Source organism: Dasypus novemcinctus, chromosome 11 (genome assembly GCF_030445035.2).
Source record: "Dasypus novemcinctus isolate mDasNov1 chromosome 11, mDasNov1.1.hap2, whole genome shotgun sequence".
NCBI lineage: Eukaryota > Metazoa > Chordata > Mammalia > Cingulata > Dasypodidae > Dasypus > Dasypus novemcinctus.
This window is the reverse complement of record NC_080683.1, coordinates 85,465,094-85,487,869: the sequence shown is the minus strand read 5'-3', so window position 1 is coordinate 85,487,869 and position 22,776 is coordinate 85,465,094. Positions and strand designations below refer to the sequence as shown.

Sequence of the window (22,776 nt, the reverse complement as noted above, 5' to 3'; positions counted from 1 at the left end):
GAAAATTATATATAGTTTTATATTCTACTTCTTTCATATAACATTATATTGTGAACATTTCCCATTTGAACACAAGGAAAAATACCCCAACTCTTCCCATTTGCCTTTTCAACTTAGAGTTAGATAATTTTTTATTAATTTTGACAGTTTCCCCATTAATAGCCAAGTTTTCAAAAGATAACGAAATTTCCTACAAAAAATAAACCCTAAAAATTAACTGGCCTCAATATGAATAAAGTAAATAAGAAATTTACTTTGATAAATGAGATGGGGCAGTAAAAGGCATAATGAATGTTATCAATATTTTAGTTTTTACATTTTTGACCATTCATTTCAGGATAATTAAATTTTGGAACTTTCATTTCAGAAAAGCCAGAGAAGAGGCACTAAGAGTAGAAGAAGAAAATCAAAGGATGTTAGAAGCTCTGAATGAGAAAATAAAAGGCAAGTACAGATTGATATGACAATAATGTGCCATTTAATTTTTGTATTACTACCACAATCAAGTGCAGCACTTCGAGTGAATTATAGAGAAGGTGATGATATTTCCAGTTTGCGCTTGATAATCCATGTTTATGCTTATGGTCCTGAAGTTCTCATTCTCAAATGTTCCAATTTGAACAACAAATTATATAGTCACTGGAGAAATGAATTCATAGGAAAAAGATGCCTGACACAGATACCCTCTCCTGTACCCTCGAAACTGGGTACACAGTGGAGCCCCACGTGTGATGGTTTTTGCTTGTTGCTGGGTAACTTGTGGCTGTTAGAATTTCTTGTATTAGCATAGGGGTTCTTAACCTTTTTTGTTCCATGGACCCCTTTGCCAGTCAGGTGAAAACCACAGACCTTTTACCAAGTCCACACTATACTGTATATTATTTAATAAATATATCACACCTGCCCCAGCACATCCCCACAAGAATAATGTTTTTTTGAATTTCAATTCAAGTTCACAGACCTCTGGTTAAGAACCCCTGTATTAGCAGGATCCTGCATGAGCTGAGAAAAACATTCAAACTTGCTATACCCATTGTCTTTTCACTTAGACTCCCATCTCCATTCCAAAGGGACTTACTTTAGCAGTTTCTTCTAAGGCTGGAGGTATTATCCTGGAGTTCCCCTGGGTAAAATTCAGGGATTTGTGAACTTGAGTGGGGAAAGAATTACATCGTTATTTAAACTGGCCTTTAAATGAGATTTAGTATTTCTTTCAATTTAGTACAGAAATCAAAATACTTTCCTATCACATTACAGTTTTATACATCTTAAAATATTGTTTACATTTCTCACTATTCCAAAATTATGATAGTTATTAAAGCAGCTGCTAGTTCTTGCTATTTAATGCACTATTACCAAAGCATAAATTTCCCATTGCACAGATTTTTTTATATCTTTTTTTTTTTAAAGATTTATTTATTTATTTCCCTCCCCTTCCCCCCGCCCCCACCCCTGTTGTCTGTTCTCCATGTCTATTCGCTGCGTCTTCTTTGTCCGCTTCTGTTGTCAGCAGCACGGGAATCTGTTTCTTTTTGCTGCGTCATCTTGTTGTGTCATTTCTCCCTTTGGGTGGCACCATTCCTGGGCAGGCTGCACTTTGTTTTGTACTGGGCGGCTCTCCCTACAGGCGCACTCCTTGCACGTGGGGCTCCCCTATACAGGGACACCCCTGCGTGGCAGGGCACTCCTTGCACACATCAGAACTGCGCATGGGCCAGCTCCACGTGGATCAAGGAGGCCCAGGGTTTGAACCGTGGACCTTCCATGTGGTAGACGGATGCCCTAACCACTGGGCCAAGTCCGTGGCCTTTTTGATATCTTAATAACTATTTTTCGATATAATTGCTTTCTTCTGTATTTTATTTTATGGGTTACAAAGCATTCTGAGAAAAGGTCCATAAGTTTCAAAGACTGCTAAAGGGATCAAAAGTGAAGAGTATCTATTTCAATTTCCTATTTCTACACAAAAAGCTACTCCAAAATTTAGTGTTGTAAAACAACAACAGTTTTATTATGCACATGATTCTGTGGGTCAGGAATTCAGGTGGGACACAGTGGTAGCAGTTTTTCTTTGCTCCCTGAGGACCTTGGTTCTAGCTGTGAATGAGCCACCTTGGAAGCAGATCCTCCAGCCCCAGGCAAGCCTTCAGATACCAGCAGCCCTGGCCACGACCTGCACAGTGACTTCATGAGAGGCTCCAAGCCAGTACCGCTCAGCTAAATTACTCCTGACCCACAGAAACTGCATGACCCACAGAAACCATATGATTATTGTTGTTTTAATAACCAAGTTTTTGAGTAATCTATTATAAAGCAATAGATAACTAATACATCATAACTAATAGTCAAAATCACAACAGTGCCAGGATCGTAGAGCATGTCTCGGTCCTCTCCTGACTTAAATGGCATGTAGATTATCCATTAGGGTTCTAGAAAAAAATATTAGAAGATCATATATCTTCTGCCTCATTACATAAATTTTATGTATGTTTTATAATATCCATAATATGGATAAAATATATGTGTGTGTTACATGATAATTTTTTTTTACTATAAGAGATAAATAGTTGAAAGATATTTGAGTAGAGAACAAATAACTTCATTCAAAACCTTCAGGAAGAATGAAAGAAGTTGCTAATGTGGGAAAAGTGGGGGGTGTGAGGAGTGGGGTAAATGGGAATCTCCTATATTTTTTTTAATGTAACATTTTGTGTGATCCATCTTTTAAAAATAAATGTAAAATATATTTTTTAAAAAACGCTTCAGTAAGGTTTAACAAATGTTGGTTCTTTGACATGTGTATTACATGGAGATCTGCCAGATAACACAAAAAGAGTCACAACATTCCAGTGTGCTTGGAAGCCACATGCACTGTAATCCTGGCTCAGATCTAGATACATAAGGATGATTCAGGATGCTTTTCTCTGGGTGCTTGATCATCCAGATTCAGATTAAAATTCAGATGCCAGAGGTATGTCACAGCACTAGAATGTGATTCTCAGATGCACTCACTTTGGGAAGATGGCAGAAAATTTCCACAAGTCCAGAAAATAAGTAGATTTTTTTTCATATCATCTTTGCATAGAAAGTATTTTTTTCCAGTCAATTTCATAAGTGTATTAAAGGGAATTGGGGAGGAGGGTTTCCTGTTACTACAATTCACCTATCTTCTTCCTAAAAGATTTCTATGCCTATATTTCTCACAGTGACCAGCAGCAGCTACTTAAATTTAGGGTTATGCTTTTTAAAGTTATAGTTCACATAATGATCATCATCTCTCTACACTCTTGTTTTTAATAAGCTATATGAAAATTATCATATGTATATCTATATACATAAATATATATAGTATCGTCTATGCTGTCCAATAGAAATATTACAAGCCACATAAATGTAATTTTAAATTCGCTATTACATTTTTAAAAGTACACCCTCTAGGTAAAATAAAATTGTAATATATTTTATTCAACCCACTATATCTAAAATATTATCTCAACATGTAATCAATACAGAAATTATTAGAGATATTTTACACTCAGTTCTTCATACTAAGTCTCTGAAGACCAGTGTGTATTTTATATTTACAGCACATCTCAATTTCAAGTAGCTGTATTTCTAGTGCTCAGTAGCCATGTGGTAAGTGGCTCCTGTGTTGGAAAGTGCTGGTCCAACCATTCCTTTACTGAATGGATATTTGGGTTGTTTCCAGTTTTTTTCTTGTTATTAATTATAATATTTGAGACAGCTATAAACATTTCCCCTTTCAAATGAGTCCTTAGGCAGACGCTCCCAGAACCCTCTGAACTAGAGATAATCATCCTCCACCACTACATTTGTAATGTAGTTTTTGTCTCTAACTGTCCCATAAAACCCCGTGCTCCAGCAGAGCAGAGACCATTACTTACTCTTTGCTGGGGCCTCAGCCCGTATCAGAGCACCTGGTACCCAAGAGGTAACTGTTGGCCTACACTGATTTTTTTCCAGAAGCTGAAGAGACTGAAGCTGAAGCTGAAGACGAGCTTGAAGGTGAAGAGACGGAAGTTCCCGAAGGGTCTGAGGTGCCTGAGGTACCCGAGGAGGCCAGGGGGTCCTTGTTACCTGAAGACTCTGAAGTCCCTGAAACAGATCCTGAATTAGGTTAGAGTTTATTGAGGGCCACGTCCTTAATTCTACTTATGTCCATCAGTGTGTTTATGTGTGCATGTGTGGGGATTTGTGGGTATATGTTGATAAAGTGTACGGAGGCTAAGAAGGGAGAGAGGAGCCCCAGGGGGCGCCACTGAGTCTAAAGCGTATGGTTTGAAGTGCAGTGGGAAACCTGAGTTGGCTCTGTCCCGATACTGACACACAGGAGCAGGGCTGGCTGCAGAATTTGCAGGGCTGTGAAAATGTGGGTACCTTGTTCAAAAAGCAGGAAAAAAACTATCCTTAAAGGTAATGAAATATAAAGCTATTCTTTTCATCTATGTCTCTCTCTCTCGACTTGTCATGGTGTTTTACTACTTAATGCCATAGTATGTAAAGAAAAACCAAAAGTTTAAAGCATCAGCGTGAATTCTACGATTCAGCTTTGTATTGTGCAGTGCCAGTTTTAAATGCAAATATAAGAGCATTTAACTCATATGCAAAATCACTGAAATTCCATAGTTTGTATAGCTTGTATAGGCATATATTAATATATTTCGTTTTTACCACAACAGTGGTAACTGCACAAACATACTCAACTTTTTTTATTTCACGACCTAATATGCACGCTTTCTGCCAACACTCTCTACCTTCTACTTACTGATGAGTAAGAAAGGACTGGAAAGAAGGGAACTATAGTTGCACTGTCTTTTTCTTTTCCTCTCTGTCATCATCGTCAGCATACTAGGTTAACTAACACAGGGAAGTAGCACAAGAAAGAAAGGATATGATGGGGCTCCTCGGTAAATCATACTTCTTTGAATGCCAGTGCCTTCTCTCTGCATTTGAAGCAAGTTTAGTTTGAAGAGTAGTGTGGTTTCTTGGGGCTGTCTGCAATCCCCTCTGCCCCTCTCTTATTTAAGCTAGATGTAACCAACTTATTCCACGAGGATTCTGTGTTCTTGGGACACTGGGAATACTCAGGAGAATTGGCTAGCAAGGAATGGCAAACACACGTATTGTGCACATCTCTCTGTTCACATGCATGCTCCATTGTCCCTTTGGCATCCCGCTGGACTCATTTATAAAACACAAGTTCAAAGATAGAATTATTAAACATTTCAGATTTCGACAGCAGAGCATTAAACCAAGCATGAGACCCTTCTGTGACTGCACCAGACATACCCATGAAGCCAGCCCTGCCCCAGAAGTCAAGTATTTGGGCTGGGGAAGGGCAAGTAGAAATCTGTGTACAAGGAGTCTCACTGTCCACTTTAAGAACTGGAGAGTGGACTTAACGCGTGAGATAATCTACCCCAACATGTGGGAGCGAGGCTCTTAAATGCTTCCAAGAGCAGATAGTTTTGGTTTTGAAACTAATCCTGCAAACTAACTGTCTTCAGGTCCCTGCAGACAGGTCCTGGTCTGAAGCAGTCAAGGGCTGGGGACCTGCTGCCAGCAGGTAAAAGAACCAGGACTAAGGGAAAAGTTAAAGTGAGAAATCACAAGTTCAGTATAGTTCATTTTCACTTCAGGGATCAATGTTAGCTTTATGGGACAATAATTATAAAATCAAAACCCCTGACATGTGTTTAATAGTACAAATATAAGAAGGTTCTTCAATGAATCAGAACAAGTGTATGTTAATATTACAAGATATTAATAACAGGGTGATATCTGAGCTAAAATGTATCTAAAGGAAACTGTGGATAGTAATGGATAATAATATATTATTAAAAAAGAGCGACTTATCATAGGTAACAGAAGTCAGACACAAAGTATTGGAATATGTTTGACTCCTTTTACGTAAACTGTAATATAAATATATTTACAAAGATGGAAAGAAGTTAGTGGGTATGTATGACAGGATGGAAAGAGAGATTGAAAGATAACTGCTAAGGGCTGGTGGGGTTTTCTTTCTAGAGTAATAAAATGCTCTAATATTGTTTGTGATGATGAATGCACAACTCTGTGAGTATACCAGAACCCACTGAATGTACGTTTTGGATGGTTTGTACGGTATATGACTATATCTCAATAAAATAGTTTTTATTTAAAAAATACAGGGAGAGTAAACTCATGGAGTTAAAATCTAGAGTATAGGTTACTAGGAGATAAAATGAGGGTTGAGAAGGGGGAGCTGTTGCTTAATTTTAGGTAGAATTTTTAATAAGGTTGATTGTCAATGTTTGAAAATGGGTAGAGTGGATGGTAACACATGATGAATATTACTAACATTGCTGATTTATAAAATGTGTTTGTGGCTGAAAGGGGTAGTCTAGGGATATACATGTCAATAGAAATAAAGCTAGAAGATAATCGTGGGACTGTATAACACACTGAACTTGGTAGCATATGAGGATTCTGGTTAATAGTACAATACAAGAATGTTCTTCCATGGACTAGTACAAATGTATGTCACTATTAAAAGGTGTTAAGAATATGGTGATGCATGGGAAAAATACAACTAATGGAACTTATGGAATATAGTTAACAGTAATATTGTAATATTTTTGCAACAATGGCAACAAAGGTGCTATATCAATGCTAAGAGTCAACAATAGGGGGCTATTACAGATTTAGAATTTTTCTTTTTGGAGAAATGAGAATGCTCTGGAATTGAGCTGAGATGATGACAGCACAGCACTGTGATGAAAATGAGAGCCACTGAGTATACACTTTGGAAGAACTATACAAAGCATGGGACTGTATAACATAGTGGTGAACCCTGTGGTAGATGATGGTCTGTGGTTAACAGTGCAAATTTGAAAACATTCTTTCATGAACTATAACAAATGTAAATACTAATACATGGTGTTAATAATAGGGTGGTTTAATGGAAATAGACACCTAATGTAAGCAATGGACTATAGTTAGTAGTACTTAATTAACATTTTTTTCTTAAATTTTATTTAACATATTCAAAACAAAATTTCCCATTTTAACCACTTTCAAGTATACAGTTCAGTGGTATTAAACATTCACAATGTTGTGCTACCATTACCATCATCCATAACCAAAATTTTTTCAACATCTCAAATCATTACTCTGTACTCATTAAGCAAGTACTCTCCATTACTCCTTTACTCCAGCCTCGGGTAATCTGTAACCAATTTTCTGTCTCTATAAATTTACATATTCTACGTTATTTCATATAAGTGGAATCATAAAATATTTGTCCATTTGCATCTTTTTAAAAAAATTTTTTTTAAATTAAAGTTAATAGATCACAAGGAATGTTACATTAAAAAACATAAAAAAACAAAAAACATAAGAGGTCCCCATATAACCCACTCTGCGACGGTTTGCTCGGTTGGTAGAGGTGGGGTCTGGCTGCGGATGAGGGGTCGGTTCAGCTCTGGACAAGGGGTCGGTCCCACTTGGGACGAGGGGTCGGTCCCGCTTGGGACGAGGGGTCGGTCCGGCAGCAGACGAGGGGTCGGTCTCACAGGGGTTGCGCAGTTCGGCTGACGGGGTCGCTCAACGAAGCCGGCGACGAGGGGGTCGCCTGGAGAAGCAGGCGACGAACTGGGGACAAGGGAGGCCAGGCCCTTGTCGGGGGCTCTCAGGACTGGAGGGCGCACGGCAGAAGAACTACCGCGGAGACAAGGTAAACACACAAGTCCACTTTATTGAGGGAGAGGCAACAGTTTTATAGGGGCTGGGGAAGGCTGATTGGTCGAAGCCACGCCCTGTTCTGATTGGTTGCCGGAGAAAGGTCAGTGGGCGGTACTGGACGGGGGAGGGGTGGTGATTAGGGATTGGCTGTTGCTGTTGCTGGGGGAAGTGGCAGGGTTTAGTGATTGGTGGCTGCTGTTGCTGGGGTAGAGGGCAGACTTGAGTTTCCCGCCCACGCCTGGCTGTTGCTGCTGTCCGGGGGAGGGAAAAGGGCAGACTGGATTTTTCCGCCCTGCGCCTGCACAGGGAGAAAGAAGAAGAAGGGTGCCGCCCCACAAGGCATCGTGTGGCGCCATCCGGGAGGAGGGGCGGCCGCGGAAGCATGGCTGCTGAGAAGGGGAGACCCGAGGGCACTCTGCGCCCATGCCGAGCTTCCTTCAGGGGTGGCGGTGGGCCCGACCAACCACCCTATTATGGGGGCAGTGGTTTGGAATAGGCCTACCGCGGCCACCGCCCCTCGCCAGGTCAGCAAACCACACTTCAGCCCGAGGGGTGACCGCACCACTCCCCACCCCCCACCACATCATTTTTGTAAATTGTATTTTTTTGAAGATATATACCTCACAAAAAAAAGTTACACTAAAAAATATGAGAGATTCCTGCATACCCCCCACCTCCCCACCCCAGTAATTAACATTTTGATGTTCTTTTATCAATTGTAACAAATATTCCACATCAATGTAAAGTGTTGGTGGTGGGGTGGCATATGGGAATCCTGTATTTTATACATGATTGTTTTATAAATGCACAACTTCTTATAAAAAATAAAAATAAAAAATAAAAAACCAAAATCACAACGCTTGTACCAGAGGTTCCAGAGGGATGAAATCTCCAATTTCCTTTGAAGACCTATACTTCTATTGACTTGAGGTCTCACCCAGAAACTTCATTATTTTCTTCACTACCCAACAAATTAGGCTGACAGTTCTCTCACTCGTCTTCTCTTTGCAAGAAGACAGGCCATAAAAGTACAAAAATAAATAAAAGAAGACACATCTATTAAGTCTGACATATCAAACATATCCTCGGAGTCCCAATATTCACAATGCCCCACAATTAGTATTTACTAATGTCACAGGCCTAGGGGAGGATTTAGTTTGTTACCGTTCATCTCATTATTTCCCCCATGGAGCCTACTTTGGCTGTTCTAAAGCTGATGTCCTACTCCATTTAGGGTCAGCCTAGCCCAATGCTGTAGACATGATGGGGCTTCTCTTGAGCTAGTTCATCCGTTAAATCATTGTCTTGCCATATTAAACCATACCCTGTTTCACAGAAGGGCTTGCATCTGAGTTAGCTAGGGATCACCTCATCCATCCAAGAGTCTCTTCCCACAAGTCTCCTCCTCTTGTAAGTGGCTTACGTAGGCATTCTTCTCACTTAAAACTGCCCTAATAAATCCATTACTTTCAGATTTTTTTTTCTTTACTCAGAATACCCCAAAACAGTTTTCTGTCCCAAATTAGGGAATACATTTTTTCCTTTGGAGTTTGACTTGTCTTGGGCCACAAAATAATCCTTACCTCCTTCAGTACTCAACTAGTTTCGTTTCACTCCTGTGGATACTCTGGCTTCTTAAAATGTGATTGGCATGTGTATTGCTCAGAATCAGTGCTCTCAAGGACAAAACCTATCCATTCAGGGATTAATTAATCACTCTGGTTGTTCCAAAGTTGTTCTCTTTTTAGTACTGGTTGGTTATAGGCAAATTAAGTGGAATTTGCAAGAATATGAGCTTAGAGTGTGGCCAGCATCACAGTGCTTCATTCCAAGAACCTCATGACATGTTGTAGATTCAACTATTTATATGCACTGGGGGATCACCTGTGGCTCAAGCAGTTAAGTGTCCACCTCCCACATGGGAGGTGCCAGATTTGGTTCCCGGTGCCTCCTAAAGAAGACACATAATCAGTGAGCAAACAATGAGCAGACATTGAGCAAAAACAATGAGCAAAAACAATGAGAAAATGGCAGACAACAAAAATAACGAACAGTCAACAAACAAAAGCAGACAAACAAAAACAGAGAGTGGATGTGGTTCAAGCAGTTGAGTGCCTGCCTCCCCCACATGGGAAGTCCTCCTAAAGAAAAAACAGACAATGAGCAAAAACAATGAGCAGACAACAACTGCAAACAATGAGCAAAAACAACAAGCAAACAGATGAGGGAGCCATCTCGGGGAGGGGAGGACTGTGCATTGAGAAATTTATTCATTCCTTTAACAACATTTATGGAGTTGCTACTAAGTGTCAGGCAAAGCAACAGGTACCATAATAGGTACTGGGCAGTCAGCAGTGATCCAGACAATCGCAGCCCTTTCTTTCAAGAAGCTGGCATTCATAAAGAAAGAAGGTCATTTCAGATAGTAGTAAGTGCCATGAAGAAAGTATATAAAGACACTTAAATGGCGCCTGGGATACAGTAGTGCTCAGTGTTTGTCAATGAATGTGCACAGGGTAATGGGCAAGGTAGAGAATCCAAGGGTTGTAAGTAGTAGACCCACTCAACAGGATGGTTGAGGAACAGTGTCATCTGAGAAGTTGATATTCGAGGTGAGACAGAAAGGCTGAAAAGGATATGGGCAAAGTTCACTCCAAGGCCAAGGCCCAGAGGTAGACCAAACTTAGTATGGTCAAGAAGGAAATGGAGTGTGGCTGGAGCATAGTGAGCCAGCAAGAAGTGGGAGATGAGATTCAAGAGTGAGGCAGAGACCAGGGGCTTAGAGAGTTTGGGGTTGAGTTTTCTCTAAGTGCAAGGAGTCAATATGATATCATTAACATCTTTTAAATTCCACTTTTCCTGCTTTGTGGCAAGTTATATGGTTGTTCTGCTTGATTTCTTTATTTGTAAAGCAAGGCTAGGAATACTTACCTACCAGTGTTGTTATAGGAATAGAAATGTTTTTTTAAAGCACCTAGCACAGTGTATGGCACATAGTTTAGGCTGTGTACCATTCACAGGCTAGCACTTAAGGCTTGTTTCTTATCTGCCTTATGTAAGTTTTGAGAAGGCCAAGGCTCAGGATTTCTACCCTAAATTAAATCGTAGTGCTCTTGAAATCAATAGCTAGATACCCTCCCCACTACCTCGGAAATGAACGAATTTTTTCACTTAGACCAATCAGGATTCATTCCTGGAACTGAAAATGGGTCACCCTCCCTCAGGGAAAAGAAAAACAGAAGAACAAAGAAAGCTCTGCCAGGAAGAAGAGGAAAATAGAGGTGGGGGTAAGGTACCGGAGGCATGATATAAATTATCTCCTTTATCTCTCTCTTGCCAAATTTTCAATAAAGTCTATATTACTCTCTAATGCTTGTTTTCAGGTAAACTATTGGGGAGTATAATTCAGAGAAAAGGAACAGTGGACAGTTGACATCCAGGATTTATAAGGACAGCACTCAAAACACCTACTGCATACATAGTGTGTCCCTGAGAGCAGTTGTTCCTAAATGGCCACCTACAAACCACTGTCTGACCACATTTTCTCCAATCCACCACATCCATCTCAGATAAAGCCAAACTTCAGAATATTGAATTGTCAGCACCCCAAGCTGGGCAGCTTAGAGTGAACAATTGTTATGCATCTGCAAAGTCCCTTTCTGCCATTCTATTAGCCAGATATCTGACCAAAAATAAACTGCAAACAATTCAAAGTTTACTCTCTGATAAATTCTGGATCACTGATTATTCAGGTTGAATGTGTGCTTCAACTAACAAGCAATCAAGTGGGATGATTGGCTTTTTAAATCAAGAAACCTAGTTGCTGACTTTGCTTAAGTCTGTAGCCATTCTGATTGCATTTGTCTACAAATGCCAACAACAACAAAAATGTCTTAAGAGATTTGTCTCATCCAAGAGTAGGCTGATTTCATAACTTAAAGTGTCATCAAAGCACCAGGCACCTAGCTGTCTTCCTGTTTATCCATCCTCTGTGTATGACTTCCATCCTTACATCAAAAGATCATTGCTGCATCTAGACACGTCAGCATTAAAGGCTTGAAGAAGCAGGAAGTGGCAAAGGGTTAAGGGCAATGCTTTCCCTTTCCAAGCTTTACTCTTTATTTTTACTCCCATGGGCAGAATTCCACCTACATTTCACTTGGTCACCCCTAGCTGCAGAGACCCTGGGAATTTGATTTGGTGTCTCTGCTTCTGTTTTTGTTTTTAAAGGCTGCCAATACAATACTATGGAAATGTGTTAGCTTTTATAATGGGAATTTATTAGGTTAAAAGCTTACAGTTCTGAGACCATGGAAGTGTCCATATCAAGGCATCATCAAGAGCTGCTGTCTCACCAAGTTGCCACTGTGGAAGATCTGGCAAATGGTGGCATCATCTAAAGATGCTTTCTCTCAGAGCTACTTCTGTGGGCGGTCAAGCACATGGCAGGGCACAATGCTGGTCTGGTCATCTCTCCCCTCTCCTCTGGGCCTCCTTGCCTTCAGCTTCCTCTCTCCATGAGCCTAGCTTCTCAGCTGTGGCAGTCAGGCACATGGCAGGGCATAATGGTAGTATTGGCTCATCTTTCCTGGTTTCTCTCTGTCACTGCAGCTTTTGTCCTGTGAGTTTCTGTTTATAATCCTCCATTTATAAAGGATTCCAGTAAGAGGATTAAGACCCACTCCAAATGAGGTGGGTCACCTCTTAAGATCCTACTTGCAGGAAGTGGATGTGGCACAAGCAATTGGGTTCCTGTCTCCCATATGGGAGGCCCCATGTTCGATTCCCAGGGCCTCCTGGTGAAGGGAGGCTGGCCTGCACCACAGAGAGCTAACAGCCCATGACGTGGAGAGCTGACAGCCCATGCCGTGGAGAGCTGAGAGCCCATGCCACAGAGAGCTGAGTTGGTACAGCAAGATGATGCAACAAACAGAGACGCAGAGGAGAGTCAGTGAAAGAAACAGCAGACCAGGGACCTGGGGTGGCTAGAGCAGTTGGGTGCCTCTCTCCCATGTCAGAGGTCCTGGGATCAGTTCCCAGTGTCTCCTAGAGAGAAGGCAAATAGAGAAGACAAGCAGAAACAGCAGAATGTGCAGCGAATGACATGGAGAGCAGACAGCAAGCGCAGGCAGCAAGGAGCGGGTAATACATTTTTTAAAAAATGAATTGTAGGAATAAGTAATTTCATAAAAAAAAAAAAAAACAACAACATCTTACTTGCCAAAAGATCCTCCTTACAATGGGTCCACACCCACAGAAATGGATTAACTTTAAGAACACATTTTGTGGCCCATGCAGCTTCAAACTATCATAACTTCTATGGCAGAATCCAGGGGAATAGAAGAGTGAAAGGGGGGTTGATGGAGGCAATTTACAGTATTTACCATACTGTCTTTGAACAGATGCAAATTGCAGGAATGCCTCTAAAAGGCATGTTCAAGATTTTACTCAAGAAGCAAGTTTTAAGCTGCCCAAATACTTAAATAAATGCTCAGATGAAACTTTAGAGTTTCACATCACAGAGAAATGGTTTTTTATAGTATAGCTGTGTATTAGTCAGCCAAAAGGGTGCTGATGCAAAATACCAGAAATTTGTTGGCTTTTATAAAGGGTATTTATTTGGGCTAGAAGCCCACAGTTACCAGGTCATAAAGCATAGGTTACTCCCCTCACCAAAGTCTGTTGCTACATGTTGGAGCAAGATGGATGCCAGGTTTAAGGCTTCCTGGATTCCTCTCTTCCCAGGGCTCATTTCTCTCCAGGCTCAGCATCTCCGCTCTCTCCACAAGGCCAGCTGCAGATTATCAGGCAAACAGCTCGTCTCTCTTCCCATGGTTTCTGCTGTGTCCATTTGAGCCTTCTCTCCTTCCTCAGGTTATCTGCTTCTCTATGTGTTTACTTCCCAGGCTCCAGGATCAAAACTCCAAACTATTTTCTGCCATGTCTTTCCTCTGTGAGTCTCCGCCCACCAAGGGGGCAGGGATGCAACATCCTACTGATGTGGCCCAATCAAATATTTAATCATTATTTAATCAAGTAAAAGTGAAACCTCTGAATCTAGTATAATTTAATATGCCTGGAGGGACAGGCCAGTTTACGAAATAATCCAATATCTATTTTTGGAATTCATAACCAATATCAAACCACCACAAGCTGCTAGATCACCTGTATCAAAATTACACAGGGTTCTTATTTTAAAGGCTATGAGCTCTACTCAATATTGGTTTAGTAAGTCTAATATGGAGGCTAGGAATCTTCATTTTAATGAACACCCCAGGTGATACATACACATGCTAAAGTTTGAACACTACTGCCATAGAAAAATGATATTTAGAAAAAGCTCAGTATTGTACCTGAGGAAAATCTGAAAACATAAATGCCAGGATGACACAGCTGCATGGTCACAATAAGTTGATGTATTGAATAGAATCATTATTTATATGGCCCATTTAAGATTTAGAAATATATCTACCAAAGACAGTGATCATATTTCTTATATAATTGATGTTGAACTGTGTGTTCCAAAATCATTTAGATACCAACCAAGTTTGATATGAATCAACCTAGTTCAAATTGAACTACTTAGTAAGTATTCAACTTGGATCTTGTTCATTCCCAACTATTGCATTCTCTGATTAAGCCAGAGAGGCTAAGACAGTTCAGAGTTCTTTGTATATTCTTGGTATTCTTCTTGTCATTGTCATGGCTTATGTTTTTCCTTAGGTGATTGAGCATCTTAAGATTAAACATGCCTCTACCAGACCAACCCTAGGCTTTTGCCCTCCTACTTCCTGCTCTATTGAGTATTAAACATTATGGATTCGGGAGATAGAAGAGGGACCCAACTATTAATTTAGCTGCCTTAGAAAACAATTTCCACACAGTTACAGAATGGCTATCTATTATTTTTGATCAGTGCAAGACTTGTGTCTCAGAATTAAGAGTAGACTCTGGGGTAAGAAGATAGATAATTAGCCCTTCTTTCCTTGAAATCATCTATACTGGATTCATATAGGCAGAGTGTCTTACATCATCCAGGAGAATAATTTTATGTCTATATCTTCAACAGTAAAATTAGTTGAAATTTTCTTCAGCTTTCCATGTTTATACTCAGAAGTAGGAGTTTGGCATGTCATCTTCTCTCATTGCCACTTTATGGTTTTTTGTGTATTTCCTTGGATATTTTAATGAGAAATTAAAAGGAATACTGGCCTCTGCTAGTCTGATGCCATGTTAACAGAAGTTTGAATAATATTTAACAATTAGCAGCCAGAATTTTATGTACCATGTATCTATCATTATTCTGACCAATGACCTTTTGTACATTTAAGAATATTCTACATTTTTTGCCTTTCTATACTATTATGCATTTTTATGCATAGTTTGTCTAAAAAGAGCTGTATTTTCAATGAGAAATATTATATATGATTTAAATTATGTTTCAAAACTTTTTTTCCATCAAAACTTTCATGAAGGAATAATATTTTAAAATTCAAACATTAACTATTAGATTTCTATTTTAAGCAGCTGAGCCTACTGAGGATACTACAATTGAAACAGAAATTCCAAAAGAATCCAAAGAGGGCCTGGAAACAGAACTATCTGAAACAGGTAATAAAAGCAGTAAATGCATAAAAGTACTTTTCATATTCTCTTACAACGAGTCTATTCCCTTGTTTTAGGCTTAGTATCAGCTTCCTACTTGCTTCTTTCTATATTGCATGCCAAATGGTATGTATTATATTCATTTAGCTTATCCATTGAAAGTTTTTCTAACCAGATTATGACAGTTTCATCAAATTTTATTAACAGTGAAAGATACCATATGAAATTCACATTAATTATCCAAATAATTTGGGCTTATTTATAGGTAATAATTCATCTATAACCAATCCTAGTAACAAAACATCATTAAAATATGAATTTAAAGAATTATATTGTTGCTTAGAATATCAAGTTAATTTCTTTCAAATGTTATTAAGATATTATAAAATATGCTATTTTGGCAAGATGGCTAAAGAGATAGTATTCAAAGCCTCTTTTTCTTTTCCTTTATCCTTCACTCCAAAGTTATACTACCTGAGTTTCCAGAAGACTCTTATCCTGATGTTCCTGAAATGGAGCCATTTAAAGAGAGAATTCGAATTTTCACCTTCGATTGGAAACAAGTGGAAATAGCACTCGGTGACTTAACTTATGGTCAAATTTTAAACTTGGAAATTGCTGTCAAAACTCCAGAGGAACTACTTCAAAAAGTAGTTGAAACTATGGAAAGTAAGGGCTATAACTATAACATTTATAATCAAGAGCAGGTAATATTACTAAAAGCATTGTGAAACGTTAAAGCCTTTCCTGATGATTTATGAAGTGAAATCTTCACTGTATCCAGGGCTGATATTTAAAATATTTAACAACTATCATAGTATATGCTCATCAAAACAGTCACAGGGCACAAACAGCACTAGCCAGACAGGCTAATCATCACATTAGTTGTAAAGGCTTGTTTGCATATATATTTAACCTAACCATTAACTACTATAACATGCTAATGTCCTTTTATTCTAAAAATACTTTTCCAAATGTTTCTTCTTTTTTTTACAGAACCTTTTAAATACGTTGCTTGGGAATTAACTCTAGAAGATTATGATGAAGAAACAGAAGACTGTCAAGCTGAAGCAGAATTTGATGAGGATATAGAAGAAGAGGAGGAGGAGGAAGAAGAACAGGTGCAGCTTTTTTATTCCATGTTTTCTTTTGGCAAGGCATTCAAAATGAACATATCCAGCATATTACTGTCACTTTGGACCCCTGGTGAACAAACGGGCATCCTCAATTTCAAAAATAAACACACACCTCCTCCTCAACTTCCTTTGACCACCTGAAATGCCAGGACTACTTACACCCATGAAGAAAGAAGAGGGAAATCTTTTTTCTTTCCCATGGTATATTTTATAAATTTAACAGAAGTAGGTATTTTATTAAAATACAGCAGTGGAGTCTTTAAGGGGCTGCTTGTGTAATAACAATATGCAAGATTCTCAAACTAGAATCACCCTTACCCAGGCACCATTCTATTCCCTTGGCACTAGAATTCTGATAACCATCTTCTATCAGAGCCAACACCAGAATTCTGATAACCATCTTCTATCAGAGCCAACCACTTCAAGCATCTATATATAATAAAATATGAAGCAGATCTTTTAATTTTTGTTATCTTAAAAAAGGTAATTTTTTGTTAGATAAACATACACTTGTAATTAACTTATTGTTGCTTAACTGAAACTCAAATATAGATGAGTCATTTGATTTTGATCAAAAGACTTGCACACAGAAAACTACAAACATTGTTAAGAGAAAAATCAAAGCTCGAAGCAAATGGAAGGATATTCCATGCTCATGGATTGGAACACCAAATATCATTAGAATGTCATTTCTACACAGAGCAATTTACAGATTCAAAAATCCCAATAAAAAATTCTAACAGCTTTCTTTATAGAAGCGGAAAGCCAATCATCAAATTTATATAGAAAGGTAAGGAGCCCTGAATAGCTAAAGCCATCTTGAAAAAACAAGAAAGAAGTTAGGGGACTCACACTTCCCAATTTTATTTATTTATTTTTTGTTTTTGTTTCTTTTATTCATTTTTTTAAAAATATTACATTCAAAAAAATGAAGTCCCATTCAACCCCACCGCCCCCACCCTCCACTCCCCCCACAGCAACATTCTCTCCCATCATCATGACACATCCATTGTACCTGGTAAGTACATCTCTGGGCATCGCTGCACCCCATAGTCAATGGTCCACATCATAGCCCACACTCTCCCACGTTCCATCCATTGGGCCCTGGGGGGATCTACAATGTCCCGTAGTTGTCCGTGAAGCACTACCCAGGACAACTCCAAGTCCCTAAAACGCCTCCTCATCTCATCTCTTCCTCCCATTCCCTGCCACCCAGCAGCCACCATGGCCACCCTTCCCACACCAATGCCACATTTTCTCTGTGGACATTGGATTAGTTGTGTTCATTGCACATCTATGTCAAGAGGGGGCTTAGATTCCACATGGATACTGGATGCAATCCTACTGCTTTCAGTTGTAGGCACTCTAGGCTCCATGGTGTGGTGGTTGACATTCTTCAACTCCATGTTAGTTGAGTGGGGTAAGACCAATAAATCAGAGTGTAGGAGTTGAAGACTATTGAGGCCAATTTTAAAACTTATTACAAAGTTGCAGTAATCAAAACAGCATAGTACTGGCACAATGACAGACATATAGGTCAATATAATAGAATGGATTTTTCAGAAATAAACCCTCACAACTATGGCCATTTGATAACTAACAGGTGTGCCATGTTCACTCAATGGGGAAAGAATAGTCTTTCCAACAAATGGTGCTGGGCAAATGGGATATCCACATGTAAAAGAATAAAGGTGGACCCCTACCTCATACCATATATAAAAATTAACTCAAAATGGATCAAAGCCCTACATATAAGAAACAAAACTGTAACACTCTTGGAAGAAAATATAGGGAATGATCTTCAGGATCTTGTTTAAGGCAATAGTTTCTTAGAGTTTACACAAAAAGCACAAGCAACAAAATATATAAATGGGATACCATCAAAATTTAAAACTTTGTGTATCACATAAGACTTCATGAAAGTTTAAAAAATGTAAACTTTTGGGCATAATAGGACTTCATCATGAACTTGTACTTCCTTATCAAAGTACAAAATGGGAGAAAATATTTGGAAACCACATATCTGATAAATATTTAATATCTGGAATATATGAAGAAATTCTACAATTAAATATGAAGAATATATGAAGAAATCTCAACAATTAAAAGACAAACAACCCAATTTAAGAAATGAGCAAGAGGCTTGAATAATCATTTCTCCAAAGAAGACATACAAATTATCAATAAGCACATGAAAAGATAATCACCATCCTTACCCATTAAGAAAATGCAAAAAATAAAAAAACCCAATGAGATACCCACCGGAATGGATACTATTTTAAAAATCTCTTCCTTTTTCTCCTTCCATAATGCTTATTATTGGTTAGGTCTCTCAAATTTATCCTCCAATTACCTTTTCTCTCAAATTTTCCATTTCTTTACATCCTTGTTCTTATACTTTGAGAGATGTCTTCCATTCAATCTTTTAATTTAAGACACTAGGGCCTCAAGAGTGGTATACTTATTTACTATTACTGCTATAACAAATTGCCAGAAATTTAGAGGATTAAAACAACAAAAATTTAGTATCTCACAGTTCTACAGGTCAGAGATCCTAAGTGAGTCTTTTTTTTTTTAAGATTATTTATTTATTTATTTAATTCCCCTCCCCTCCCCCCGGTTGTCTGTTTTCTGTGTCTTTTTGCTGCGTCTTGTTTCTTTGTCCGATTCTGTTGTCGTCAGCGGCACGGGAAGTGTGGGCGGTGCCATTCCTCGGCAGGCTGCTCCCTCCTTCGCGCTGGGCGGCTCTCCTTATGGGTGCACTCCTTGCGCATGGGGCTCCCCTACGCGGGGGACACCCCTGTGTGGCAGGGCACTCCTTGCGCTCATCAGCACTGCGCATGGGCCAGCTCCATACGGGTCAAGGAGGCCCGGGGGTTGAACCGTGGACCTCCCATGTGGTAGACGGACGCCCTAACCACTGGGCCAAAGTCCGTTTCCCCTAAGTGAGTCTTATGTGACTAAAATCAAAGTGTGGTAGTGCAACATTCCTTCTGGAGTCTCCAAGGAAGAATCCATTTCCTCCTTTTTCCAGTGGCCACTTGCATTCCTTAGCTTGTGGCCCCTTTCTCCTTCAAAGCACAATAGTCAACCCTCTGCTTCTGTCGTCCTATTGCCTTTTTCTGCCTTTGTCCTTCTTGCCTCCTTTTTATAAGGACCTTGTGATTACTTTGGGTCCACCTGGATAATCCAGGATGTGGCAGTTTGATATTACTTATGAATTCCAAAAAGAGATATTATGTTTGTAAACTGGTCTGTTCCTCAGGGTGTGATACCCCTTTGATTGTATTAAATTCAGAGGTTTTACTTTTACTTTATTAAATCAAGATTAGGGCTTTGATTCGACCACATCATTAGGCCTGCCCTCTTGGTGGGCTGTATAAAATGTTCAACCAAGAACACAGAAGTAGATACACAGAGAAGAACACAGGAAAAGAGTCAGCTCTATAGACACGGCAGAGGCCCTGGGAAGAGAGATGAGCCTGACAGTCTGCAGCTGAAGAGAACAGAGCAGCTGAGAAGCCTTGAGAAATGAGCCTTATGCCAGCTATAGGTGAGATCGAAGAAGCTGGGACATGGCGCCTTAAGAGAGGGAGGAAGGCTGAACCCTTGAAGGCATTGCCTGCCATCTGCTTCAACACATGGCAATAGACTTTGGGTGAGAAAGTACCTTTCATGATACCTTGAGTTGGACTCTTTAGGGCCTTGTGACTGTAAGCTTCTACACCAAATAAATACCCTTTATAAAAGGCAACAGATTGCTGGTACTTTGCATCAGCACCCCTTTGGCTGACAAATATACAAGATAGTCTTCCCAATTCAAAATTATTAACTTAATCACGTCTGCAGAGATCCATTTGCCATGTAAAATAACATTCACAGGTTCTGGGGATTAAGGTGTGGACATCTCTGGAAGGGCCATTATTCTATTTACCACAAATGGCCAATCCCTTCAATTTATCCACATAATTTGTTAGTACTGATGAACTCTTTCTAGTATTTTCTTGAATCCCTGTAAATGTGTAAATTTTTTTTTTTATATTCAGAGATTGTGTCTCCTCTATCTCTTTGTTGGAGAGTTTGTGGTCTGTTTGATCCACCTGATCTTCTTTCAGTCAGCCCCCTCCCATGGGTGGTTGCTTTCTTTTTTTGGCTCAGTGGGATTCAGGTCTTTTTCTGGAGTGCTAGGTGACAACAGTTCCAAAATTGTGAAAGGCAAGGTGACTTCTTTTCCCTTATAGGTCAGGAGTGTGGAAGTAGATAGGCTTCTTCCTTGTTGCTGAGGCCTGGAACAAGCCCTATTCCCTAGATATCTCATACAGATTCAAGGTCAGGAAGGACTCTCCTACACATACAGTTCCTTCTTGGTCTTTTCCTGGCCAAAGAAACAAGAAATACTTTTGGAGCTTTGGGTGGTAGATGCTGATGCTAACATTGCCCAAGAAATCCAGATCTGTGCAAGCAGAACTCTCCTAGGACTTGCTGTCTTAAGATGCTAGTCGCTCTGATGTTTGTCTTCAGGCACTCATCCAGCCCACAGAGGTAGAGAGTGCTGTACATTTTCCTCCACTGACACCTCCATGGATACCAGCCACCTGCCCCAACAGTTATTTAACACTGAGGAGATGGCAAAGGTGGGAAAGGGATTACCTTCCAGAATCTCTTGTTCCGAGAGGGTCCCCCATCCCTACTCTGCCACACACACCTCTCACATTCTGTTCTAAAATCTATTTAGAGATATTTCTAGGACAACTCATTCTGAGGAAAAACTGGGATAAAAAAATATGTGCCATTTATAACAATTAACTATAAAACAAAATGGCTCAAATGGGCCAAAATTATAAAAGGTGCAAATGCTAACAAAAAGAAAGAAATGACATTCTGAAGACCAATAAAAATACACGCCAAGGAAGAATGCTTTGAAACAATAACAAAAAAGATAACAATAACAGGAATAATTAATCTAGTGGTGTAACAGTTATAAATGCTATATACCAAATATAGCATCAAATGTGTATGAATAAAATCTTGGAAATCCAGAATATGTTACTAAATTAGTCTTGTAGACTCCGCTCACAAATTGATAGATCAAGTAGACAAACAATAAACAAGATAACAAGGATTTGAAAAACACCCTAAATAACCTGGCTTTGTTAGAAATAAAGGGAAATCTATATGCATAGAGAATGAAGATTTTCTTTAATGCTCATGTAGTAAGTACGTCACACACACACAAAAATACAATTACAATTATTATTTATACATTTATAATGTATATAAATATATAATATAGAAATACTATTTTATATAAATATAATAAATATGAATATATAATAATAAATGTGAATATAATAATTATAAAAAGTGACAATCTTACAGATCACATTCCTGGCTACAATGCAAAAAAACAAAAAATTAACACCTAAAAGATAATACATTCCCCCAATACAAACACTTGAAAATTTCAAAATATTTACACAGATATATATTTTTCTAAATCCTAGTGTTTTAAATAAGGAATAAAACATAAAGATAATAAAAAGTCACATACAAAAGCTTTGTGGTATGAGAGAAGTAGAAATTAGTGGAAATTATCTGCCCCAGGTAAAGCTGAATTTCAGATAAACATTTTATGAATGGGATATACTTACACTGATTTTTTTTGTTGTTATCCGAAATTCAGCTTTACCTGGACAGCTTGTACTTTTATTTCCTAAGTCTAGCAACCCTACATTAAGTGTGTTTATTAGGAAACAAGAAACTGGGAAAAATTAACATCAACTCAAGAACCTGGAAAAAAGCACAACAAAACAAACCAAAAGGAGGTGTGTGGAGAAACTCTTATTTTCTGCATTGATTTTTCTGTAAACCTACAAGTTCTCTAATTTAAATATATTTATATATATATATATATTTTTTTTCCCCCCATCTGGTTGCATCATCATCTTTCTTGGTGTGTTGCTTTGCCGCACCTCACTGCACGGGTCTGGGACGCCTTTTTTCTTTTTACAAGGAGGTCCTGGGGATTGAACCTGGGTCCTCCATATGGTAAACAGGAACTCAATTGTTTGAGCCACAGCTGCTTCCTTAAATATATGTATTTTTTAAGTAAAAGGAAGAAAATTAGAAACTAATGAAATAGGAAAACAAGACAAAATTAGAACATTAGACCTCATTTTTTAAAAAATGAAAAGTTGTATCATTGTCAACAATAATAGAAAAACTACCATCAAGTCAGATAAAAAACAAAAACCTTTAAAACGAAAATGTTTATAAATCAGATTTTTTAAAA

General features: G+C 38.8%; 1 protein-coding gene across 1 annotated transcript in view; it reads left to right on the top strand.

Moving 5' to 3' along the window:
- AK9 (adenylate kinase 9) overlaps positions 1-22,776 on the top strand; it is a 194,894-nt gene that overhangs the window by 106,745 nt on the left and 65,373 nt on the right. Inside the window, exons 20-24 of the mRNA XM_058307272.2 lie at positions 368-444; positions 3,985-4,137; positions 15,271-15,354; positions 15,814-16,017; positions 16,345-16,469. Coding sequence (XP_058163255.1) covers positions 368-444; positions 3,985-4,137; positions 15,271-15,354; positions 15,814-16,017; positions 16,345-16,469 — 643 coding nt within the window. The remainder of the gene's footprint in view (positions 1-367; positions 445-3,984; positions 4,138-15,270; positions 15,355-15,813; positions 16,018-16,344; positions 16,470-22,776) is intronic.